The 26,867-nt window shown below is 53.2% G+C and overlaps 1 protein-coding gene across 16 annotated transcripts in view; it reads right to left on the reverse strand.

Annotated features, from left to right (window-relative positions):
• Positions 1–26,867, reverse strand: part of PCBP3 (poly(rC) binding protein 3) — a 213,542-nt gene that overhangs the window by 26,132 nt on the left and 160,543 nt on the right. For all 16 annotated transcript variants that reach the window (XM_060297674.1, XM_060297682.1, XM_060297681.1 and 13 more), the window contains one exon: positions 1,189–1,343. In XM_060297674.1, coding sequence (XP_060153657.1) covers positions 1,189–1,343 — 155 coding nt within the window. The remainder of the gene's footprint in view (positions 1–1,188; positions 1,344–26,867) is intronic.

Here is a 26,867-nt window from a genome sequence, read left to right on the forward strand (position 1 = left end):
ATTGGACTGGAATAGGGGTGTGAACTCAGGGAGCCCAGTTTAGAGATAAATATGCAAATGTGTGCAGACATAGGTGTGTATGATTCTACACACACCCACACACACAAGCGCACGCGTGCGCGCACACACACACACACATATTCCCTAGCTCTGTCTGGGGCCCACAGTAGCCCAAAAGCCGTGAGTACCCCATGTGCCCACCTCTGGGCTCTAACACCATCCCACCATCCTCCACTCAAGAGAGTTGGGTTCTCTACAGAAACGGCTGATTCCAGGACCAGCAGGAAAGTAAGGATGAGCAACAGCGGTATGCAGAGAGGATGTGCAGTCAGAACGGTGGGGCCCCCCAGGAGGACACACGCCAGCTTGGTGGGGCAACCACGCCAAGTCAGGGACCATGTGAGCATCAAAACTAATAATGACAGTGCGGGGACAGCGTGGGGACAGCGTGGGGGGTGATGTGAACAAAACAGCAAACCCTGCGTCCAGGAAGCCATGATTGAAGCAAGGGTGGCACACAGGACGTTCACGCAGCACCTAAGTACCCGCCAGCAAAGACGCCCTGATGACTGTGGAAGAGGAGTTGGGGAGATGCCCAGCAGGTGCCCCCCACCAAGTGACACCCTGAAATCTGGACTACCTGATAGGAAAGCTTCTGTGACACTCCTGCCAATGGTGAGGAAACGTCAGAAAAAGCCAAAGTGAGGGACATTCTTTCTACAAAAGAACTGGGTGGGAACTTTGCTTTCAAAGCAAAAGGCAAAGGAAGCGTGGGGAGCGCCTGTCTGAAGGGCAGCCCTGGGATGACCGGTGCACTTGAGTGGGGCCCTAGCCCCCTGGCCGGCACGTGTGCATCAGTGTTAGTGTCCTGGAGGAGAATGCCCTCGCATGTAGAAAACACACTAGGGCACAGGGGATGGGGCAGCAGGCGGACAGCTCAGTCGCGAAAGGTTCTGGGAGAAACGTCATTTGGAGTCGGAGGTTGCTTCGAATTTAAAAGCCTCATATGAAACCAAGACCCCCGCGGTGGGCGTGCCTCCCCTCCCCTCCCCTGTCCCGCCCCCGTACCTCCCCTCTCCGGTGGGCGTGCGGTGGGCGTGCCTCCCCGCCCCTGTCCCGCCCCCGTACCTCCCCTCTCCGGTGGGCGTGCGGTGGGCGTGCCTCCCCTCCCCTGTCCCGCCCCCGTACCTTTCCGTGCATGAGCAGGCGGATGGTCAGCGTCACGTTCAGGCCACCTTCTGAGACCTTGGACTCCATCTTTCTTCCAAAATGTAGCTGGGGGTGGTGGCTCAAGGTGCCGAGGGTGCCGTGAGGAAGGACAGATGGGGCCCAGATGGTGTCACCTGGCAAGGGAAGGCACACGTCAGGTGACCGGGCCTGTACGACCGGGCCTGGGCGGGTGGGTGGGTCGGTGGGCTGCCGCCTTCAGCATCGCTGCTGGGGAAAGGCAGAGGCTTCCTGGGCACCCCAGTCAGCGCGAGGAAGGGCTGGTCCCGGCACTCAAGGTGTGGCACCTGTGGGGGCCTGGGGTACATGGCAGGGGGGTGGGCCTCGGGGAAAGCCCGCCAGCGAGTGACCTGGCATCAGTGCTGACTAACGCATGGTCCTGGGCCTCAGTGTCACCTCTGTGATGAGGGACCCCGGACCAGTTCCCTCAGTCGCTGGAGGGGAAAAGGGGTGACCAGCAAGCCTGGGGACCCCTGTGTGTCTGGGGAGTGTCTGCTCAGCTGTCACCTTGGGTCTGCCCATTTCCTGCCACGCTGGTGCCAGAATCCTCCCCTTCACCCTTAAAAAGCCAGGAGATTACAGATCTGTGTTCCCTTTATGTCTAGTCGAGATTCCCTAGTTATCCTCATTCTAAAGTGCATTCAGTCTCTGTTAACTAAACGGCCAAACAGCTGGGAGTCCCCCTTTAGAAAGTTTTCAGAAGATGCTTTACACCCCATAGCACGGGTCCGCTTATTGTATCATTTCTGCAGTGTATCGGTTCAGCACTTCGCCCTCCAGGCAACATTTAGGCTCCGTTTTAAGATTTACAGGCAAGGAATGGTCACAGTAGCGGACCTGAGGACGGCTGGAGAGCGAGGCGCGTGTGCCGGTGACTCAGCCTGACTGTGCGGAGGACAAAGACGAGAGGCCCCCGCCCAAGGTCCGCACAGGGTCCAGGCCCGAGTTCAAACGATCGGAGTGGCACCAAATAGACATGGCTCCCTGCCACGCAGACACCCTGCAGCAGCCCTGCAAAGCCCTTCCTGAGCTCAGGGTGCGTGCCAAGGCTCAGGTACCTGCACCGATGAACCGGACGGCGGGGGGGCCAGGCGGGGACGCCGCGCCTCCTTTTTAATTAGAAACATCTCCTCCAGGGTCTGGGGCCATCTGTTATGTAAATGTTTCCAGCCCACGGTGGAGAAAGTGGGTCAGCGAGCGCCAGGGGCGCTCCAGGCTGCAGGCTGTCAGCCACCATCAGTCACACGGGCCAGTGAGCGCCGGCCTGCTTCACGTGGCCACGAGTGGGCATCCCAGGCCTCCGTGGACCCTGGCCACAGAAGCATCCCCAGGGGCTGTTCAGGTCAGCCGGACTCAGTACCCCCGACCCTGAAGAACCCACCCTGAGATGGCAGGCGAGGGGCGCCGGGAAGGTGGGGGCATCCTCTGGCCATCCCGCCAGGACCCGGGACACCTCCCATCAGAGGCCACCCCAAGTGTGCTGGGCCTTCTTCCCACCTCTGTGGCTGCCAGGGAAGCTCTGCAGGAGGCAGCAGCTGCACTCCTGTGGGTACAGCCGTCCACACCCAGCCAGGCGGCCAGTTCATCAGAAAAAGCCCTCCTGAGACTCACTCCTCCCCACACTTGGTGTCCAGAAACTGGCGGATCCCTCTCGCCAGCGAGGACCCCTCCTTCTGTCCTCCTCACGCTGGGGATTTAATGCACTTTACTCCACTTGATGAGAGGAAGAGGAGAAGCAGACACGGTCCCCCGACCCACCCCATTTGTTACCAAGTCCTGACACGGGGGCAGGGTCCGCGATTTATTCCTCTTTTCTAGTGTCTTGAGGAAGAAGCTGGTGGCATGGTTGTAAAATCTTACTTTTGGCCTAATACAGTGTTAAGTTCTATAAATTTCTCTCTACATGTGGCTTTCATTGCATCCCACAAAGTTTTATATTTGTGCTTTCTGTCCACTCATTTCAAAAGACTTAATTTCTCTTTTGATTTCTTTTTTGATTCATGGGATATTTTGACGTGTGTTATCGAGTTTTCAAATATTTGGAGATTTTCTAGATAGCTTTCTTCTGTTGATTTCAAATTTAATTCCATTAAAGTTAGACAGCATATCTTGTAATACTTGAGATATTTTAAACTGATTGAGAATTGCTTATGGACCAGACGTGGTCTATCTTGTGTGACTGGGTGGGATGCTCTACAGATGTCAGTAGAGCTAGACGGCTGGGCCTGCTTTTCTGTCCGCTTATCCCAATATTGAGTAGGGATGCTGACGTCTCTGACTGTGATTGTGGATTTGTCTGTTTCTCCTGCAGTTCTCTCTTTTTTTGCTTCATGTATTTTAAGCTCCATCGTTAGCATCGTAACATCTAGCATTGTTATGTTCTGTGGATGAATTGACCCCTTTACCATTATGAAAGATCCTTCTTTACCTCTGGTAATATTCTTGGCTCTGAAATCTACTTTGACATTAATACAGACGCCCGACCTTACTACTGATTAGTGTTAGCATGGTGTCTCTTCTTCCACCTCTTATTTTTAATTTATTTGTGTCTTTATATTCAAAGTGAGTTTCTTGTAGGCAACATATAGTTGCCTCCAAGAAACTTTTTAATCTTTCTCGACAATCTGCCTTTTAATTGGGGGTGTTAGGACTATTCACAGTGATTGTTGATATGGTTGAGTTTAGGTCTATCATTCCACTATTTGTTTTCTGCTTTCACCATCTGTTCTTCGTTGCCCCGTGTCTATGTTTCCTCTGCCACGTTTTGGATTAACTGCATACACTTTGTGATTCCACCTCGTCTCCTTCGTTCACTTACTAGTCTCCACTCTGGGTGTTGTCACCCAGGCAGTGGCTTCAGGGCTTAGGCACAGACCTCTAACCTGACTCAGCCCGTGAGCTGTGGCGTCGCCGCCTGACGGGTGCAGGACAACCCGACAGCAGCGTGTTCTCCTTTCTCCTCTCGGCCTTTGCCCTGTTACTGCCACATATTTTAGTTCCGCCTACGTTATAGATCCTACAGTACTTTATTTTTGAAATTTAAACAGTCAATTAGGGATTGATCCCAATAAAGGGATTTGGATGATAACAAAAGTGTCTTTCATGCTCAACCATGTAGCTCTGCTATCATTTTTCTTCTTCTGAGAATTTCCCTTGATATTTGTGTGGGGCAGGTCTGCTGGTGATGAGTTCTCTCAGCTTTGGGTGTGTCTGGACAGTCACCTTCTTTTGAAGCCTGTCTCACCTGGTGCAGGATTCCAGGTGGGCCGTGCTGCCCTTCCCTCCTCACTGCACTGTGTCCGGAGGGGTCTACGGCAGTCTCCCCTTTGTCCTCTGAACGTAACCTCCTTTTCTCTAGCATATTTAAAGGTGTTTCTCTTAATCACTGGCTCTGAGCAATTATGCTATTATGCTGTGCCTTGTGTTTTTGTTCTTGGGGCTTCACTGAACTTCTTGGATCTGCAGTCTTAGAATTTTCATCAAATTCGGAAAATTGCAGCCATTGTTTGCTCGAGCATATATTCTGCTCCCCGCGCAGGGAGGTCCTCCATCTGCAGGCATGTCAGGCTCTGCCCTCTGCCCCCGAGTCTCACTCCGTGACGTGCCATTTCTCCTCTGACTCACTGGATGGGCCGCTCTGCTGTTGACCATCCAGTGCACTTGGCATCTCGGATCCTGCAGTGTCACCCTCAGAAGCCTGGCACGGGTCCTTTTCTGTGTCATCACGTCTCCTCTGAACACACTCGACCTTCCTCTTGCTTCCTGAACACAGGCTGTACAGTCATAACGATGACATCAGTGTCCGTGTCCCCTGGTTGTATAACTGTCATCGTTTCTGGGTCGAGGGCCAGGCAGTGGAATGCAGCCCTGACACCGCGTGACAGTGACGAGAGCGCTTCCCGTGTGGGTCACAGAGTGAGTGCCGGCGGCACCTGGTCACTTCCGGGGGCAGCACAGCCAACACCCACCAGCCAAGGGTGGAGGAGATCTAGGCGCTGCCTCAGACCAACCTGAAGGCCCGGCCCGTCTCTGAGCCGCACGGCTCTTCCCGATTTCACGGGCGGGATCCTGCACGTGGCCAGGGTGCCCTCCTCGGTTCAGTCCCATCTATAAGGAAATCATCCAAATCTGACCACCCGCTGCCAGTGCACGGGAGACACAAATCCACTTCGACTGCTTTGCTCGGCTCCTCGGCTGGAGGACACGAGTCACCTCGTCCTGCTGACGCAAAGCCTGAGGCTAGAGTTAAGGGAAGGGTGGCCGCAGGGACAAGGCCCGGGATGGGAACCCGCAGCCCTCCCCCCGCAGCCCAGGCCTCACATTTGCTCTGATCTCTCCTGTGCAGAAAGCCTGCAGGCGCCCTGCCACAGATCCCAGTGTCCTCAGCCGATGTCACCCAGCACCGGGAAGGGACACTCAGTCCACATCTGTGGCGTCCCGAGGAAGGACTCCGGCTGCCCTGGTGTGGGTCCTGCACTGGGGTCACCAGGGGAACCAGGGCCAGGAGCTGGCCTCAACGCCCAGGCAGGGCAGAAGCAGCCACGTGCTACATCCACGTGTAAGAGAGCCCCCTGGTTTTCAAGGGCATCTGCCCCAGGATGCCAGGCTGGGGAGATCTGGGGGGATGGAGGCAGGTTTTGTGACACTGCAATCCCCTGTGTCTACATAAAACCTCGTGTCCTTCCCTCAAGGACGTTGGGGCCACAGATGGGTGTACACTCAGAGCCGAGGGGCACGTCCAGCAACACGTGTCTGCGGCCACTTCCAAGTCCTGCCGCTTGCACTTTGGTGGGGAGACTAAGGTCCAGGCGAGCGGCGGGGAGAGCGGGTCTCCCGGGGGCGCTGCGATTCCCTTGGGAGGGAAAACGGGCCGACGTGACACTAGGGGAGCAGACGGAGCCTCACATTCGCTGCGCGGCTGGTCCAGGCTGCGGAGCCCGCCTGCAGAAAAGGCCAGCCTGAGTGTGGAGGAGCCCCGCTGAGCCCGGCCGACAGTCCCCCACTCAGATCTGGGCAGGATGGGGTGGACGGCAGAATCCTGACGGTTTCTAAACATACGCAGGCTTGTGTGAGTGGACTCTTCTCCGGTCAAAGGAAACACACACAGAGGGCGTGGCGTCTGTGCTGCCGTCGCTGGCAGTCGCGGGCCGTGCCTGCGTCTGACGAGTATGCCCCTCTCCCGCTCCGCTGGCCCCGCAGCGCCTCTGAGCTTTCCGGCCTGCACTCTGCTGCCCCACCAGCCACCACCTCTCGGTGTCCATTCGGGAAGCAAACATAAGGGCTATTCGACACGCTAACTTTATAATCAGCACATGTACAGATTCTGTTCACGTGTGTAAAATACCCTCATTTACTTTTCACTTAAACCTCCTGGTGGATTTAGGAAGTCAGCATCAATGGGGGGCTCTGGGTAAACTGCTGAAGCTGCGTTTAGGAAGCTGGCAGGAGGTGAGGTTACCTGTGATGTCAAGTGCCTGGTCCCTGCAGAGGGCTATCCTGCTGCTCAGCAGCCCAGCAGGAAGACTCCTGAGAACGCCTCTGATGGCCCCTCCAGGGACGCTTGCCTGGTGAAGCCACACGCCCGCCCGCCCCCCCCCCCCCCCCCCCCCCCCCCGTGGCACAGCCCTGCTGGACAGGGCACAGGAGACAGGGCGTCAAAGACCAGTACCAGAGCCAGTGCTGGCTGCTCCCCGCCCCTGTCCTTTCCTACAAGAACACATAAATGCAAGATGCAGGTTGAAATTTGCCTCGTAGGTAACTGGTAATAAATAACTTTGTTAATTCAACAAATATTTCCTGGGCAATTACTAAGCTCCAGGCACTGTGCTGTCCTACAAAGAGAAGTAAACAGGGCACCTTCTTGAGGGAGGGACGGGCCTGTCAAGAAATCCTTATGGTGAGACAGGAGCCAGAGGAACGGGAGGAGACACCCCCACCCAATGTGGAGCCCTCTGGGTGTCAGTCACAGGCCAGGCTGAGTCCTCAGGCAGCAGCACTTGGGGGCTGTGTGTGCTCCTGGGGGGAGCTCTGAGAAGGACTATTGCCCCAACTCCCAGAACTGCTCAGAGGGCAGTGGCTACACAGTTCATCCCATCCCAGGAGGGTGGTGTACCTGCAAGATTCAGGTCTGGGAAAGGAGACACTGATGCACCTGGTATCCCAGGGCTCAGCTGGTGGCCTAGGGCTCACCTGGCCATCTTACAATGAGCATGGAGGCCTTGGCACTGAAGTCGAGGTGTGTGTGTGCCACCCCTCAGAGCCCGATTCAGGAGACCCAGGTGGTCCTAGAAGCTGCATTTAAGGTTCTCCAGACTCCTTTTGAGCAAGGCCATGTTTGGGAGCCACTGGTCATAATCCCACTCCAACTCTTCCCCCACTCGATCTGTTAGGAATTCTGGGAGGCTGCCAGTAATAGGAACGAACCAACCACATAACCCCGGGCCTGCTTTTCTCCTTTTGTGAAAGAAATCGGGAGGAGGCAGTGAGTTGGGGGCAGGGCAGACGTGGGAGGTAACGGTGAGGAAGTGGAGGCAATGCCTCCTTTCAAGAGCACAACGCCTACGTTATACGTATATAATGTAATATCTGGGCAACACTGAAAAGTTGCACAAAGGGGATACTGAAAAACACTGTCGATAAGTCAAAATGGAATTATTAAAAAAATGTTGAGTAACCCACAGGAAGGCAGGAAATAAGGAAACAGAGAAACAAAACATAGGGAGAAAAAACAGAAAACAAAAAACGAAATGGCAAACTGAAGCCCTAACATCTCAATAATTACATGAAATGTAAATAGTCTAAATTTACCAATTAAAAAAACAGAATGGCAGAGTGGATTAAGAAAAATGACTCAACCATATGCTGTCGATAAGAAACTCATTCACTTCAAACAGAAAGATGTAAGCAGACTGAAAATAAACTGATCGGAAAAGATGTGTCACACAACCACTAACCAAAAGAAAGCAGGAGTGGCTATAGTAATACCAGATAATGTTGACTTCAGAGCAATGAAAATCATCAAAGATGGAGAGAGGCATTATATAAAGACGAGTCAACCCATGAAGAAGCAATAGCAAGCAATCCTAAAAGTGTGTGAATCCAACACTAGGACAGTGACATATGTGAAGACTGACAGAACTGAAAGGAAAAATACAGAAATCCACAATTACAGCTGGAGATTTCCACACCGTCTCAGCAACTGAAAGAACAGCTAGGCAGAGAACCAGCAGGGATACAGAACTCACACCACCATCGACCAACTAACTGGACCTAGTCAACATTTACAGCACGTCTGGCACCAGCAGAACACACACAATATATACCAAGGCAGAACATATCCTTGGCCATAAGACAAACCTCAACAAATTTAAAAGACTCAAAATCATATGGTGTGGGACTTCCCTGGTGGCGCAGTGGTTGGGAGTCCACCTGCCGATGCAGGGGACACAGGTTCGTGCCCCGGTCCGGGAAGATCCCACATGCCGCGGAGCGGCTGGGCCCGTGAGCCATGGCCGCTGAGCCTGCGCGTCCGGAGCCTGTGCTCCGCAACGGGAGAGGCCACAGCAGTGAGAGGCCTGCGTAGTGCAAAAAAAAAAAAAAAAAAAAAAAAAAATCATATGGTGTGTTCTCAGATCACAAAAGAATCAAACTAGAAATCAATAATAGAAATAACAGAAAAATCTCCAAGCACATGGAAACTAAAACAACACCCATTTAAATAATCCTCGGGTCAAAGAGGCAGTCTCAAGGGTTATAAAAATATGTTGACCTGAATGTATAATGTATACCTGAATAAAAATACATACCCGAAAAAAATACGACACATCAAAAATTGTAAATCACAACTAAAGCGCTGCCTAGAGGGAAATTTATAACACAAAATACATATATCAGAAAAGAGAAAAAGTCTCAGACTAATAATCTAAGCTCTCATTTGAGGAATCTGGAAAAAGAACAAAATAAATTCAAGCAAACAGAAGGAAGGAAATAAGACAGAAACAATTAAAGGTGGAAACAGAAAAACCAGAGAAAATCAATAAAATAAAGAGCTGATTCTTTGAAAAGGTCAATAAAATTGACAGACTTCTAGGACGACTGACAAAGAAAGAAGACAAAACATCATTATAAGGAATGAATCAGGAGCTATTGCTAAGAACCTTGCATACATCAAAGGGATAACAAAGGAACACTAAGAACAGCTCTACACAAATAAATTGACTTAGATAAACTGACCTACTCTTTGAAAAAGACAAACTACCACAACTCATCCAATATGAAACTGATAATTTGAATAGCCCTACATAACTGTTAAGGAAATTGGGTTCATAATCTTAAAACTCCCCTGCAAAAATTCTCCAGATCCAGATGGTTTCACTAGAGGATTCTACCAACAGTTTTAAGAAGAATTAATACCAGTTCTACATAATCTCTTTCAGAAAACAGAAGAGAAGAGAAATAGTTTCCAATTCATTTGATGAAGCTAGTATTAGCCTGATACAAAAATCAGTACAAAAGATGGTACAAAAGACGGTACAAAAGGAGGAAACGGCCCTCAAGAATATTGGTGCAAAAATCCTTTAAAAACATTAGCAAATAGAATTCATCAGTATACAATAAGAATTATACACTATGCCCATTCTTCCAGCGATGCAAGGCTGGTGCAGTATTTAAAAGTCAACTCGTGTAATCAATCATATTGACAGACCTAAAGAAGATATCACTGGATTATATTGTGCAGAAAGGCACTTGACAAAATTCAACACCCACTCGTGATAAAAACTCTCAGGAAAAAACACAGGAATAGAAGGGAACTTCCTCAACTTGATAAAGAGCATGTACAAAAAGACCTTCGTCCAACATCACACTTAGGGTTAAATCCTTTCCCCTTAGAGCAAGTCACAACATCTCTCCTTTCACGGCCATTACTCACACAGTCGGGGGAGTTCAGTCAGTTCAAAAAGGCAGGAAAGGTAATGAGAGGAAAAGATAAAATTGTCCCTATTTGCAGATGACATGAACTACTCAGGTGTAAATCTAACAAAACGTGTAGGACTTATATGCTGAGAACTACAAAATGTTCAAAGAAATTTAAGATCTAAATAAATGGAGAGACAGAACACAGATTGCAAGACTCATCACAGTAAAGATGTCAGTTCTCTCCAAGTTGACATACAGCTTTAACATAATTCCTATTAAAATTCCAGCAAGAATTTCAGAGATACAGACAAGATCATTGTAAAATCTATACGGAAAGGCAAAGGAACTAGAATAGCTAAAACAATTCTGACAAAGGAAAATTAAGTACAAGGAACTGGTCTCCCCGATTTCAAGACTTATTATACAGCTGCTGTAATCAAGCCTGTGGTGTTGGTGGAGAAAACCAATGGAGCAGATACAGAACCCAGAAACAGACCCACACAAATATGCCCAACTGATTTTTGACAAAGATCTAAAAGCAGTTCAACGGAGGAAAGACAGCTTTTTTCAACACATGGTGCTGGAGCAACTGGACATCCGTAGGCAAAAATGGACTTTTTGAACTAAACTTTATACCTTATATAAAAATTAATTCAAAAAGGATCACAGTTAAATGTAAAACGTAAAGCAACGAAACTTTCAGAAAAGAAAAGGAAAAATCCTAAGGGTCCATGGTGAGGCAGAATTCTTAGACTTGACACTAAAAGCGTGATATACAAAAGGGAAAACTGATAAATTAGATGTGTCAAAACTAAAGGCCTCTGCTTTGCCAAAAAAATAATTAAGAGGATGAAAAGACAAGCCAAGACTGGGAGAGAATATTTGCAAACTACACACCCAACACAGAACTAGTTTAAAGCATATATAACGATCAAACTCAACAGTAAACACGAAACAATCCAATTAGAAAACGGGCACAAGACATGGACATTTCACCAAAGAGGACGGACAGGTGGCGAACAAGCACATGAGAAGATAGATGTTCAGTATCATTAGACATCAGGGAAATGCAAATTAACACCACGGGAGGGGCCAACGCTCACGTGTCACAACGGCCACAGTAAACAGCAGTGGCCACGCCAAGCCCGGAGAGCAGGCGGAGCGGCGGGCAGGCCACTCGGAGGCTGCGGGGATGTGGCCTCTGCTCACTTGGAAGACGGTTTGGCAGTGTCTCAGAAAACTAAACACGCAACTACCATTCGACCTGGTGGTGGCACCCCTGGGCATTTACTATAGAGCAATAACAATTTATGCCCTCACAAAAGGCTGTGATTTTATCTGTAATTGCCAAAAACAGGAAGCAGCACCTTCATCCAGTAGCTGGTTAGCCAGTCACGGTGCATCCCTGCCAGGGGCAGCGCGACAGGGACCGCACACGCGGAACCTACTCCGCCACAAGCGGAAAAGCTGCTGACGCTCTCAGCAACGGGAGGGACCTCGGAGAGTTCGGCTGAGTGAAAAAAGCCGGTCCCCAAAGGTCACACGCTCTATGACTCCACTTACACAACGTTCTTGAAATGACAAAATTACAGAAATGAACAGATCACTGCCTGCCTCGGTCTCCACACTGCTGTCCTCCACCCAGCCTCGGTGGCCTCCCTTCCTGCGACAGACTGAGCTCCAGCCTGCCCGGGGTCTGGGCCCTTCTGCCGAGGGCACTCCCTGCCAGGCCTCCACCTGCACCCCCAACCGCCAGCGCCCCCTCTCTCCTGTGCCCCGTACCACCACAGCCCCGGCCTGCGGGCAGAGGACACGTTCATCTCCTTCATTCAACACGGAACCAGCAGTTCCCAGCGCCATTCCCGGGCCACCGTAAGCAGAAGCCCATTCAGTACCTACTTAAAGACGGGGTGAGCACGTGCAGTGGACACCAAGCCCAGCTCCATTTCTAGGGCCTCACAGGGTATTCTGGAATCAGAATTTAGCGATTTCTAAACTCAAGTACTCATGGAACGTCCAAGATGATATTTCCATTTCTCCCCAACCACTCTCGTTCATTCACCTGGTCACCAGTGAGGGTCTGCTGTGTGTTGGAATGGGAGGGGCTCCCTGGGGACACACACAGTCGAGAGCAGGACGAGGCCCAGCTTCCAGGCAGAGCCGGGACACAGGGGCCTCTTCTCTCACGGCCAGCTGGGGACCCGTCCAGGCTGCATGACCTTACCCTCCTCCCTCCCAGGCTCAGGCTGGTTCGCAAACCCACCAGTTCCCAGGAGAGGGCAGAGGAAACACTCACGAAGGAACATGTCTTGTGAGGCCAACAAAAGGATGCAGAAAAGTACCGGGAAGCAGAGCGAACCGCGGCCAACCAAGCTGCCCCTCTCTTCCACATTCTCTCTTCATCTGAGTTGGTCCAATTGGAAAAGTGAGTTTGTTTTCAATTTCATTGGTTTCTGGTCTTGCTTTATTATTTCCTCCCTTCTGCTTGCCTTTTCTTTTCTTTTAGTTCCTTAAGGTAAAACTTGGATAGTTGTTTGCAGACGTTTGCTCATGTTAGCATTTCATGCCATAGGTTTCTCTAGAGGCACTGACTTCCTTGATTCCTACCAATTTAGAGATGTGCGTTTATTATATATATATTATATTATTTCCCAATATTCCAAAATATTTCCTAAATTCCTTTGATAGAGCACATTGACCATATTATTTAGAGGTGCGTGTTTTGATTTTCAAGTACTTTGAAAATTTGAAGATACCTTTGGTTACTGATTTCTAGTTCAGTTTCACTCTGGTCAGAATACATACTTTTTGTGATTTCAACTGTTTTAAGTTCGGTAGGCTTTTGGTTTTTTTACACAGAGCACGGTCCACCTTGGGACCACCCTGTGTGCCACGAACATGTCCCTTCTGCGGCCAGGTGTGGCGTCCTGCAAGGCCACTTGTCCCGTCAGTCACTGAAAGCACAGTTGGATCTCCAACTACAATCGTGAATTTATCCTCCTCTCTGTTCTATCAGGTTCTGTTTCGTGTGTTTTGAGGCTCTGTTAGGTGACGTGTGTACATCTGGGGCGGATGTGTCTTCCTGGAGAATCGACCGTTTTACATTCACGCGATGTCCTTCCTCCCCCAGTCACCGTCTCGTCCGGAAGCCTCCTTCCTCTGACATTAGTGTAGTCACTGCAGCCTGGTTTCGGTCAGGGTTAATGTGACATATCTTTTTCTGTCAACCTGTCAAGAGCATTAGATTTCATGTTGGTGTCTTGCTGGCTGCACAGACTGATCTTGCTTTTTTTCCCACTCTGACCAGCTCTTACTTTTAACATCTGTTTACACAATTTACTTCTTATATTTCAGATTTAATAACTGTCAACTCTAAAGTCTGTGTATGTGTATTATACGTGTGTGTTGTATAATTATGAAATCATTTTAGATTCACGAGTAGCTGCAAAAATAATACAGAGTTTCCGTGTACCCTTCAGCCAGCTTCCATTTGACATAACTGCAGTGCATTAGCAAAACCAGTAAGGGACGCTGGTCAAACACTATTACCTAAGTGGCCCCAGTCTGTACACGCCCTTCTTTTGGTGTATGGGTCTAGAAATTTTATCACGTGTGTAGATTTCCCTAACCACGCACACAAGTGGGACCACCATGCAGAGCTCTGTAGGTGGTCCCTTCATAGCCTCTCACTCTCCTAGGCAAGCCCTGATCTGTTCTATGTCGCTACAATTGTATCATTTCAAGAACTTCATATAAATCCCATCAGACAAATGCACTCAGCATAATACTGCTCTTGAGGTCTAGAGCCCAAGTTGCTGCACCTAACAGAAGTCTGTTCATCTTGGTGGCTGGGGGCATGGCGGCACCACGACTTGTGCATGCAGTTACCCCATGAAGGACTTCTGGGTTGGTTTCGGCTCTGGTGGATTACAAATAACGCAGCTGGCAACAACAGGGTGCACGTTTTTGTGTGAACACAAGGTTGCATTTTTCTGTGATAAATACCCAGGACTGTGATTTTTTTTTTAACTTTTTATCGTATATTGGAGTATAGCTGATTAACAATGTTGTGATAGTTTCAGGTGCACAGCAAAGCATGACTGACTATTGAATCATATGTTAAGTATACCTTTAACTTCTTAAGAAACTGGCAAATTATTTGCGGGAGCAGCTGTGCCGTTTTCCACCCCTCCAACCGCCACCCCCCCCCACGCCCCTGCCCAGGGCAAGACAGACCCAGCACTCTGTTCCCGTCAGCACTTGGGGGTGTCAGTGTTTTACTTCAGCCATTTTTATAGACGGTGGTGGCGTCTCCTGGCGGCCGCACCTGCTCTCCCTGACGGCGAATGGTGCTGGACACCCAGCCAGGTGTGTATTTCCCATCTCCTCACCCTGTTTGGAGAAGCGTGTGCTCAGGTCTTTCGTCCATCTTCTAACTGGACTGTCTTGTTTTCTTTGCATGGAGGTTAAAGGGCTTGGCCTTTATGCTGTGGACACAGCCTTTTGCTGGATATGTGATTTACAACGATCGTCTCTGAGGCTCTGGTTTGTCTTTTCATATCTTAACAGGGTCTTTCATGAAGCAAATGCTTCTAATTGTGAGGAAATACAACTTCTCAATCTTATCTTCTATGACTTTTGTTTAAATTTTTTATCTTTTATGAGCGAGCCTTCTTTTCCTATATTTTCTCTTAAATAGGTTATAATTTTAGATTTTACGTTTGGATATTTGATCCATTTTGAGTTAATTTTATGTAAGGTGTGAAGTTCAAGGGTTTCTGTTTGTTTGTTTTGTTTTGTTTTATGCATTAGCCAATTGTTTCAACACCACGTTCTGAAAAGACTGTCCTTTCTGTATTAAATTGCTTTATTACCTTTGTCAAAAATCAGTTGTCCATATGTGTGTGGGTGTATTCTTGACTCTATCCTGTTTGATTACGTAAGTGCCTATCCATCCACCAGTACCACAATGTCTGGATTACTGCAGCATTATGGTGACATAAAATGACTCCAACTTCAATCTTTTAAAACATCCTCTTGGTTTAACTAGTTCCTCTGTGTTTTCATATAAATTTAAAAATCATCTTGTTTGCATCTACAAACAGTCCTGCCGGGACTCTGACAGGAGCTGCCTTAAACCTGCAGACGCACTTGGAAGCACTGGCACCGTACGTTGTGTCCCGGCCGTGAACACGGAGCTCTCTTATTTAGATCTGTGGTTTCTCTCATCAGTATTTTCTAGTTTGCAGCACACAAATGCTGTGCATATTTTGTTACTCGTGTAGCAAGTATACAACTCTTCGGAGTTCCTGTAAATGGTGTGTTTTGAATTCTGGTTTCTGATTGTTCATTGATGGTATATAGAACAATATTGACTTTTGTATGTAGACCTTGCTTTCTTAACAACTTGTTAATTATTACTAGTTCCAGGAGTTTTTTTGGTAGCCTTAATGGGATTTTCGAGGTAGACAATCGTGTTTTTTACAAATAGAAACGCTTCATTTCTTCCTTTCCAATCTGTATGCCTGTTCCTTTATTTACTTGTCATACTGAACTAACTAGAGCTGTGTCCTCTGTTCGGCAGGAGTGGTGAGGGCAGACACCCTTGTCTTGTTGATGATTTTGGGGGAAAGCAGTTTTTCACCAGTAACTATGATGTGAGTTGGTAGGTGTCGCTTACGCCATTGCTCCAGAACCAAAACCTCATTTGATCTTTTATATTGATTCAATTGGCAAAATCTATTTATAACCAGTACTACTTAGTGAAATTCTGATAAAGCAAATTTTCCAATCATTCTTTTTTAAAGGAATATTCAAATCAAAGGAGTTCTAGTACAATAACTACTGTCCTAAGAAGACGTGTAGCTATAACATGCAGCCAACCGCACACAGTACACAGGCTTGCACTTATGCAAATGCACTCTGTCCTAACACAGGAGGGCCAGTCCCAGCCCTGTTTTACATATGAGTCCCACAAAACTGAGTGACCACAAGTTGGCTCCAGAGCTCATGCGCCTGACCGCAGACTGTGAACTAGTCAAACATGTGCCATTGACAGCATTTGTTTCAGATGTGAAGAAGGGAGACCCGCGTTTGGACGTGGCATGTGATGCCCGAGCCCTGAGGCACTCTCCTCGGGGGAGGGCCAGTAGACTTGGACAGTAAAGCAGAAGCCCTTTTACAGCAGTCACACTGCCTACAGGTGCAGCACGCGTCAGCGCGAGATTTCTCGCCCAGAGACGGGAGCTGGAGAAGTCCCGCCAGCCAAGTGCCTTCTGAGGCCCGCACGGCTGCGGCAAGCGCACGGCGGCTCTGCCCCGTTAGCTGTGCTTTGTCCAGAGCTACACCCAGGGCCTCAGCTGTGCCGGGGAGAGACCGTGGAGGGGCCCTGCGGGGGGAGGGCCCACACACTTGATTTATCCTGTTTAACAGCTCACTGCCCCATCAGGCTGCAGGAGGCCAGGACTGCACAAACCCGCGGAGCTTCTTGGCTGCTTTTGGCTCCTGGAGGACGCACAGTGTGGAGCATGTCCTTGAGGCTGGGGAGGAGGGGAGACTTCTGCAGGAAAATGCTCTTGCCGGTCTCAGGTAACGTTAGAAAGACACTCGGGCCGACACAACCTGACTTCAGTGAGCGCTGCACACAGCCTGCCGGCTCCTCACTCAGGTGTCCGGACAGAAAAACGTGCCAGGCTGGGAGGCTGGCTGCCTGCTCACCTCCTTCCCTGCTCCAGAGGCCGTGGAGCGCGGGTCTTTCCTCTTGCTGGGAAGGTGTGGGCTTCACCCAGGGATACTCCTGTCCTGCCTCTGGGGAAGTGCCCAGGGTCTAGGGTGTCACTACATCAGAGCGTACGGCTTGCAAACATTCCGATTATTTCAAACACCCCATTTCAAGACTAATAACACCTCTGTTGCAGAGATGGTAGGACTCCCTTGGACCCGACTCTGGTCCTGCGGTGAGGCCTGGGTGTGGACTTGACCCTCCGGGGCCATGGCTCCCCGAGCCCGACTTCTCTGTGCGCCGGCCGGCCACTGCACACAGCAGGTGCTCAGCCTGTCTGTGCACCGTTTGCCTTCCCTGGACCCTCTGGCCACAGTGGGAGGCTGACCACGGCAGGGACCGTCCATCTAACACTCGGTTCCTAGCAGGGGCCTGTGCTGGGGATGCAGGACCAAGCAAGGAGCGTCCCTCACCCTCCAGGGGCTCAGTTTGGTGGACAAACAAGCTGCAGGCTGGTCCGCTGGCCGTCCAAAAGGCTGAGTCCACATTCGGTCCCTCCCCCGCCCCTCGGCCGTGTGCTCCAAGTAGGTCAGAGAGCCGAAAGCGCCTCTTCTGGAGAGGAGAGGACAGTCGCTCACGGCCTCTGGGCCAATGGGATGTGAAGGTCCAGAGGCTGGGGAACAGTCCCCAAGGGGAGCGTGGGTGGCCTCCCTCCTGCCCTTGCCCTGGACGGGGGATGGGACACTTAGACGGGGCGCCAAGTGCAGGCGAGCTGCGCGTCAGGAGAAGTTGGAGACCAGGGCAGGAGCGCACGGAGCCCGCCCCTTGGGCCTGCAGACTTGGCGCTCTGCAGGCGTCGGTCCAAGAACAGCTTGAGTTTTCTGATGTTGCGCGACTTGGCCCAGTGCAGCAGACTGGAGGCCGGCAGGAGGGAAACGGCAGGGATGGAGCCGTGCTTATCCACCCCACCGTCCGGCGACGTGTCCCTGCACGTGTGTGTGGTGGGTGTCCGCCCAGGACATCAGGATGAGCCGGGTGCGCAGCACAGCACGGAGCGTAGAGGCAGGTGCAGCCCAGGCAGAGCCCCTGGGAGCCCCCAAGGCGGAGGCACAGCCGCAGTCATGTGGGCAGCAGGCCCGTCACTGGGGAACCGGTCCTGCCGTGGGCCAGTAGTTCCAGCCTCTGATCAGCTAGGAGCTCTGAGTCACATATTAACAAACAGAACTGGCAATGTTGGAGGACTACTAATCACAATACCCCAGTGAGGTTTACACCTGGAGTAGACAGGTAATTTAATACCGGGAATTCCGTCAACATGCTTAATAAATTAAAAGATTAGTAAGATAAACAGTCACACACACAATACCAATACCAATACCTAAAGCTGATACGACGTTTACCATGTGGCAGGCACAGTCCTCCCTGCAGCCCCGCCGGGAAGTGCCCCTCCAGCTCACAGACCGGATGCGGGGCGGGGGCTGGGGGCAGGCAGGGGGCTGGGGGCAGGAGGCCGCAACGAGCCGAGGCCTCAAGCTGGGAAGCGCAGAGCTGGGCCCCAGCCCCGAGGCAGGTGCTGGGAGGCACTGAACGTACTGCACAGCCTCCCTGGCAACACAGGACAGGAGAAGCGCCTTGAGTACGGTCAAGACCATCTGCCCCCAAAAAGCAAAGCACTGGTTTCAAGCCTGTGCCCCGGGCGCCATTTTTCACTGGGGAAAAGGGGGACACAGAGCTCTTATTTCCAGCTTCTGTTACAACAAAGGGACATAGAGGGTAATTTATACCAAGAAAAATGCGGGAATCAGGGAATCATTTTAGATAAACATAACCAAAGAAAGGGTGTTGCCCTGTTAGCGTGAAAAGCAAAAGAGGCCAAGATTAGTTGAGCTCATGAGATTTTGAAGGAGAAGTAAAACCCAACCAGTTATGAGGAAAAGGGTTGGTTGGGGGCACTCTGGTCGGGGTTCCCTCCCGGAGCTCATCTCGGATTTGAGGTGGCGTCCGTCACAAGGCAAGAACAGAGCAGGGCCCCACTGCCCGACAGGAACAGACTCCTTCACTTAGTAACCAGGGGCCCAAAGAGTGCCCTCGACCCGTGCCAGGGCCGCTCCCTGGGCGGCAGGCAGGCTGGCCAGTCCAGGACTTGCCTGAAAAATGTCCTCAGAGAAACGCCCCCAGAGCCATCCCTCTCTGCAGGCTCCGAGGAGGGGGGCCTGTCCCGGGAAACCCACTCCCACCAGTTCACACCAGGAGCTCGGCCTCCCCGCCACACAGGCTCCCTCAGGGCAGCACCACCCCCATCCTCAGGACCCCGTCGGGACCCTGGAGAACAGGCGGGGAAGGATGCTGAGGGCAGGAGGCCCGAGGCCAGAGCGGGGGTGGGGTGGGGGGAACCAGAAACGTGAGGACCCAGCCCTCCCAGGAGCTGGGCCTTTTTCTGGGTGCTGTCTCCCCAGGGCTGCCCGGGTGAGGGTGCCCCAGGTGCCAACGGGGTTCCCCTGTCGAGAGGGCGGCTTCTCTTTCCTAAAATGACCCAGGGTCACCTTGGCCTCCAGATGAGAGCAGCCCAGGGGGCAGAACCGCCAGTGGCCCCCCCACCGCCCCAGCCGGCGCTCCTGATGTATTTAATCCCCCGGACTTCCATCCTCTGATGGCCCGTTAATCCCGCAAGCCCTGCGCGGTCCGCTCCCGGCAAGGCCTGGCGAGCTCTCTGAGCTGTGCTGGGGGCGCACAGGCAGGCGCGTGCACGGGAGGGGCTCCCCGTTCCCACCTCCCAAACACAAAGGCGATGTGTAAAGCCAAGCACAGACACGGCGCAGGTAACCCGCACAGCACCCAAGCGGGCTCTAGCTCCCGACCTTGGCCGGGAAGAAGTGGGTCACACGAGCTTCGCGAGACAAGGGCTGGGGGCAGCAGGACCTGAGCTGAACAGGACAGGACTCGACCGAGCTGCCGGAGCCGACCCGCCCCTCCCCCCGAGGGTCCCGACAGGCGCAGCCTGCGAAGCCTGTGGGCACTGCCTCCGCGTCCCGGCACCCCTCGCCCATTTCCTCAGCACCGGCGCCGGGTCCTTGCTGACTGGGGGCTGAGCTTGGGGGACGGGGACAGCGGTGATGCTCTGGGCCCGGGCGGTCAGCTTGCTGTGCTTCGGGAGGCCAGGCCAGGTGGCTGTCCCGGAGGCAGGCTGCGGACACAGTCGGGGGACAGGGCCCTGCCCCTTCCCTGCCTGCCCAGCCCAGTCTGAGGCAGGGACCTCTGGAGCCGAGGGTGTCACCAGCTGACACCAGCTGTCCAGCCACCCACGGGCCCCCAGATGCCGCTCGGGAGGCTCTGTGGCAATTTAAACCTCGAGGTGTGAGGGTGACAGGGTGGGCCGTGGGCGGACCCCTCTCCGCTGGGACACAGGATCCCGGGGGCTGGGAAACAACTGCCTCAGAGCAGACCGAACCCCACCCCTGGGGGCGGTCGCTGTTGTTGGGTCCTGTTCTGAGCATTTCCTAGGGACACACGTGACCTTTTGCATAAACATCACAGCACGTGTGTGCGTCTCAGCTTGACTTTAAAAGCAGTACGATTTAGAGGCTGTAAAACACGCACAGCTTAAATCACAGCTGGATTTCACCCCCACACTTACCGGGAGGTGTGACCGCCAACTCAGGACAAGGAACGACCCGCATCACGGCTCAGCCCCAGCTGGAGAGCTTGCTTAGCGCCCAGGGCGCACTTTGGGGGCAGCCCCCTCCCACCAAGGTCCCTGGGGGTGTCTGAGCTCTAAGCAAGGCAGGTCGGTGCTCTGTTGCTCCTGCCCCCACCCAGTGGGACTTCAGGGTGCAAACACGGGCACGTGAGACTGACTCTTCTGTCACCGGGCATCGGCCTCCCGTTTGGAGCGAGGCCCTCGGTGCCTCCTGGGCCCAGCGCCTGTGGGGTGCCCGTCCCTGGAAAAGGCCGTTTCCAAGTTGCCACACGTCCTGTCTGAGTCCTCCAGCTCATCATCTTGGCGCAGAGGCATCTGTGTTTGATGTGAGATCAAGTTCTGACTTGGTGTTCAGCTTTTTTTAATAGATAGCTGATGGACCCAACACCATTTACTGAATAGTCTTTCTGTTCTACCACTTTTGTTAAAGCAAACAAAACAGACCCACCTCCCTCCAGACCAGTCTCCTCCACCGACGTCCATCACCGGTTTCCTTACTCCTGCCCGGCGGTGTGTTTTTATACAGGTTTCTTTCCCTCTCCTTTCTTACCTTCTTCTGGATTGTTCTTAACGATACCCCGCGCCCCCCCCCCCCCGGGGCGGGGGCTGCCCGCTTGGGGAGTGAGCCCAGCCTCAGCCCTGCCCCCACCGGTCCCTGAGTCCCCGGAGGCCCAGGGCCGTCCCTCCCGTCCTCCCACCGCCGGCCGCCGCCTGGGGCTCGGCCTGGGCAGGAGGGGTGGCCACGTCTCCTCTGGTTTCCGTGCTGCGGGCGAGACTGTTAGCAGTGGGGTCTCCGTGAGGGAAGGGCACACAGGGAACAGACCCCGTTTCCCTCAGGACAAGAGACTCCGCTGCCAGGTCACACGCGGGGAACAGGACACACATGGCTCGGCTGTGACCTTCCCCGTGCCCACCCAGCCGCGGGCACCAACACCGCCGACCGCCGTCTGCCCGTTGGCTCCTGCGCGGCGCCGCCCGCGGCTCTCACACTCACGGGCACCAGCGTCCCCAGGAAGGTTCTGTGGATCACAGAACCAGGCTCAGCCCAGAGCTCCTGACTCAGGCGGTCGGGTGGGGGTAGACAAGACTGCCTCTCCAGAAGGTTCTCAGCTGGTGGCAGGGGTTAGGATCCTCTCGGAGAAGCACTGACAGGCACCGTTCTCTAGAGCGGCACGGGCATGCCCCGGAGAAGGAGCTGGGCCCTTCCCAGGGGTCCGCCTGGAGCACCGGCTCCACCCCGACGGGCTGCCCATCCTCAGACCCCGATCTCTGAAGCCCCCCGTCGGCCAGAGACAAGACGGCTCTTCAAAGGCTCCAGCCCCGGGGGTGCGCGGGACCCCAAACCTTCCTGAGGCTGCTGGGCCCGGTGATGTGCCCTTCACAGCGGTGGCTTTCTGCGCCTCCTTCCGCAGAGCGGGGGCCTCGCAGAGACAGTGGGGTACCGGCGGGGTGGCCCGGGGTACGCGTGCAGAAGGCGGCCCAGCTCCTCCCGCAGTCCTTTTGGTCCCCAGACGAAGCCAGACCGAAAGCCAAGAATGTCCGTCAGAGACCGGCCCAGGCCAACGTGAAGCACAAGGTCGAGCTGCTGGCCGTCAGGAGCCTGCGAGGGGGGCCGGGGGGGCCGGGGACAGAGACTGGCCCTCTGCTTAGGGCAGCTTCCTCTGAGATTGTGTTCTTTCTGGAAAAACAATCTTCTATTCCGCTGGTAAAAAAGGGCAAGTCAGTGCTCCTAACACTGGCCGGGGTGCAGGTTTACTTCCAGGTCTTGTTGCCCCCCAGAGCCAATTATGGGGCATACTTTACATGGACGCACATGAACCTGCTACCCACACGATGACCGAGCCATTGTCCCAGCCGTGAGGACGTACAGGTGGAACAGGAAAAGGAGACAATGTGAAAACTGCATTGAGATACTGGGCACTTTCCCAGGCACAAAGGAAGCGTTTAGAATCATAAATACAAGAAAGATCGAAAATTCCTGCCCTATCTTAAGGAAATAGTAGAAAAATTTCCCTTTCTTCAAGATTGCAAAACGGGTAAAGAGCCCTTTAGATATAGTTCACGAGACTCTTTCAAAGGCTGCAGTTGGAAGGAATTGGGTATCACCCTGAATGCCTAATATTTCTACAAGGGAAAATCTTATTTTGTTACCAAGGGTGCAACTGTTGTTTCTACGTCTCAAATGTGGGGGAATTAATCATCTACAGCGTCCACATTCACTTCTGTGGACTTGGCTATAGACCTATGTGTCCTGGAAAGCCAGCTAAGATACACATTTTAAATATTTTATTTCTGAAAAGCAAAACCCTTTTCTCCAGTAGAACACACTCAAATCAAATACCATACAACTTTGGTTTCTGGCAAACCACTCTGGAAACATTCTTTTCCCGGGCCATCCTAACAAGAGCATATAGTTTGTCTAGATGCGCACCAGCGGCCAGCCCACGGCAGATATTGCAAACATTTTATATTCTACTCGTTACCTGCAAAATTTCTTCATCAGACACCCTGAACTAATGGAATACTTTGACTCACTTATAGGACAGGTAAAAAAAATTTTTTTTTGTTATTTATAAGCTACAAAACTCACGTTACTTTTACAAACACTTTTAAACACTGGACCTTTCCCTGCTTCCTCACACAGGAATCGTGCTCGCTGGCCTCCCAGGGACAACAGAGGGTGCTACTTCTCATCTAGCATCGAGCTCCACACGCGGCAACACACACGCATCGACCTTACTCTAACGTGCGTTTCACGCCAGTGGATGCCAGCGGCTCACCTGGTCACCGCAGGGGTGGACATTCCCCAACGAAGGCGCCGGTCCCAAAGAGGGAGCAGAGCCCTGGGCCCCGGGGATGACCAGCCTCTCTGAGGGGAGGATCATACTCCCACACCTGCCCCAGGAGCACAAACGGCTGAAAAATGACCTGTTTGTTTTCTACGTAATAGCTCACTAACACTGGAGTGTCAGCAGTGACCCCGATCCTGAAAGAGGAGTCGTGTTGTCAGACCAGGGGAACGTCTGGAACTCTCGCTGAGGACCCCACGCTCCCGCTCCGTCAGCACTGGGCACAGCCCAGCTGGATGGCCCTGCACACCCGCTGTCTGGGCTCCGCGTGGCCTCGGCCGGGCCCGCAGCCCCTTACCTCAGAACAAAGCCACTCTGTGCAGTCGGGCAGGGCCGGATGGATGTGGCTATCAGACAGATGGTCACTCTCCCCCTTTAGAGAAGATAAAAATGCTAAAGGAGAAAAATTAGAGTGTGGTTTTGTTCTAAACCAGAGGACGCTACAGATCCCATTGGCCTCAGGTTGGAGACCTCGTGACATGGGACCAGGCACATGTGACCTACTTTTCTCCCGGCTCCCCTCGTTCCGTTGGAGGGGTGCGCCTGGCGGATGCGCTGTCATTTTAATGACGCCTTCCCCCAACAGGGGCCACCGCACAGACCGCCGTGCCTGCGGGACATCGGCCACGACAGCTCAGGCCTGGAAAAGGAGGGGGGCAGAGACCTCGGGCCCATGTCAATCGAAACACAGCTCTGCAGAGCTGAGCCATTGCCGCCCCTGTCAGCTGTCTGCGCGCTAGGGGGCTGGGTCCTCACCAGGACAAGGCGTCTGAAAGGGCACCACCGGCAAACCCTCTCCTTCCCCCAGTTTTCTCTCCCTTGTGATCTAGGGCTTCTAGGTGCTGCCTTGGAAGCCAGCTGTGTGCAGGAGCTTAGACAGCACTGAGCGCTGCGCGTCCTGAGAGGAGTGAGCCCGACGGTGGGGCTCTGGTCTGGGCAGCGAGACGGAAGGACCGACCCAGACCCGTGAGAGGACGAGGAGGACGCAGCTGGCCCCCCGGTCAGAGCGGGCACTGCCTCCAAGCAGCAGGAGGTCGCCCTGTGACGGTGCTATCACCTCCACCTCTCGCCGTCTCACACGAAATCAGATGCAGACCAATGGAAAAAGCCAAACACCTACCAGGTAGTGGGGAAACTCCGGCGCAGAGAGGACTCGCTGTCCGGGAGGACGAGCCTGGCTTTGCTGGGGGTGGTGCCGAGCTCCCACTGGGAGAGCCCGCAGAGCGCGGGGCACCTTGTGACGCCAACCGGGGTGGCACCTGCCAGATCAGCCTGACTGTTCGTTACAGGAAAAAATGGAAAATGCATATAATGCAAAAGCCCTGTAACTTCATCCCCCAGAAAGACCACCAGTGAAAATGGGGTGTTTTGAGGTCGACCTCGTTAGACTTTTTTCCAGTAGGTGTGTGTCATTATACTTTTTAACAAAAATAGGCCCAAACCACCCAAGTTTGTCCTGTTTTTCTCACTTAACATTATATACAAAACATTTTTGTATGTCACTATATTTAAATCTACACAGTAGTGATCAAATTCCCCATGGTACCCCATTTTATGCATAAGATTTTATGCATTTAATTTTACGCATTTTCATGCGTAAGGATAGAGCCAACTGCAAGGACCGTATGTTCTGGGTTTGAATCGTTGTATTAAACAGTGCTTTAACAATCCTCTTCGGGTGGACCTCTCTCTGTCCGTCTCTTACTGCCTCAGAGTATTTCTTTACAGAAGGTCAAAGGACACACGTGCTCGAGGCTCTGGATAGGGTGACAAACCGACCCAGCCAGCGGCAACCCTGCGAGGAGGGGCCCTTCCCTGCGCTCCCGCCCACACTGGGCAGCCTGTAATCGGTGCCCACTGGGCCCGGCGTCCTGGGGATGCCAGCATCAGTGGCTGGGCAGGGGAGGAGGATGCCAGGAGCCCTGCCATATGTCCTGCACCGTCAGCTCGTCCAGACCCCGCAACAGCTCTGTTAGGGACAGAAAAGGCAGCCCTGTCACTCGGGCTCGCTCACGGTCATAGGGCACAGGCCGCTGAGGGCCCCCTCGGCCACTGGGAGGGTGCTGGGAGGCCTGGGCACTGGCCTTTGGGTCTGGTGGGGGCAGCAGTGGTACAAGGAGAGCGAGCGGCCACGCGAGGCCGCCAGGGTGGGGGTGGTCACGGTGGGTGGACGAGCCGCCAAGGCCCCCCGCCTGATTCTGCGCGGGGGCAGGTGGCTGGGGGAGGAGCTGCGTCCCTCAAGAAGTGACAAGGGAAGGGACAGCGAGCAGAGGGGCACGAAGGACCAGAGTCACGGGCCGAAGAGAAGGAGCTGAGGGCACGGGGACCACACAGGAGGCCAGAAGGTGCAGCCTGGACGTCGGGGGGAACCGAGGATGGCGGCATCCAGGGTGTCTGGGGCTGACAAGCCCACAGCCAGGGGCAGGGACAAGGCCAGGGCAGGACAGGACCGCCTTGCCAGCTGTGCCTGCTGGCTGTTTCAGCGTGGGTGTCGGAAAGGGGGGACCCACACCGCTGAGCACTATGCCTCCTGCTTTGGGGGGTCGTGTTCACCGTGCTAAGCGGCCGCTCCCTCGCTTGCCCACGGCTGGGGCTTCTCTGTCTCACTGGACTCCACCCATCACCCCTGCAGCCTGCCCAGTGCCCGACACAAGGTCAGGCGCTCAGGCCTTGGAGCACAGGGGCACCTGGCAAACGTGGCCGGGCAGAGGGCAGGCCCACAGGCAGGGCAGGGGCCCCCGGTGCGGGGCTGGGCGGCCGGGGCGAAAGGCAGAGAGCCTGGTGGGGTCCGTCGGCCCCCGCCTTTGCTGAGCTGCAGCCTGGCCTGGGGGTGGTCCGGGCCTGTCCTACACCTCCACGTGGTCCCGAAGAAGCCCAGTCAGACGGCTCTGGTTTACATAACCAGCCTCGCTCTTGCCAACAGCCCGGGACGTGCCAGCCGTGTGGAAGGAGCCATTCCTTCCAGCTCCTGTCCAAAACCAGAGCCGCCGCCAAGTGACCTGTCACCGACATTCACACAAACAGACACCTGGAGGCTGGAATGATTTTAGCCTCCCTCTGCACAAAGCAAAGGTCCAAACAACACAGCGCGCAGGCTTATGGAATTGGGTCAAGCAGCACAGGATTAAAACTGCTGAGCTGCAATTAAAAAAGCGAAGCAAAGCCAGCCAGACAACATTTGGATAGGGCAGAAGAGAAGCCGCCGTGGAGAAGAATGAAGAAAGATTTCATAAAGTCGGTGAGGGGGCCCTGCCCCCCTTATTTAGTTTTGTGACTTTTTAAAGATGCACGTGTTTCTTTGACAGCCACCTGGGAGATAGGTTGACTCGGAACCTGTACAATGTGTACGTCGTGAACCCCGATTAGTAACTGCCGCAGCTGAAAACAGTTTCTCAGTGGCCACCTCTGCAGCCCCGCATGAATAAGGCACTCTAGAATGCACCCTTCAGCCTTCGGC

The sequence above is a fragment of the Globicephala melas genome, chromosome 4 (assembly GCF_963455315.2).
Source record: "Globicephala melas chromosome 4, mGloMel1.2, whole genome shotgun sequence".
NCBI lineage: Eukaryota > Metazoa > Chordata > Mammalia > Artiodactyla > Delphinidae > Globicephala > Globicephala melas.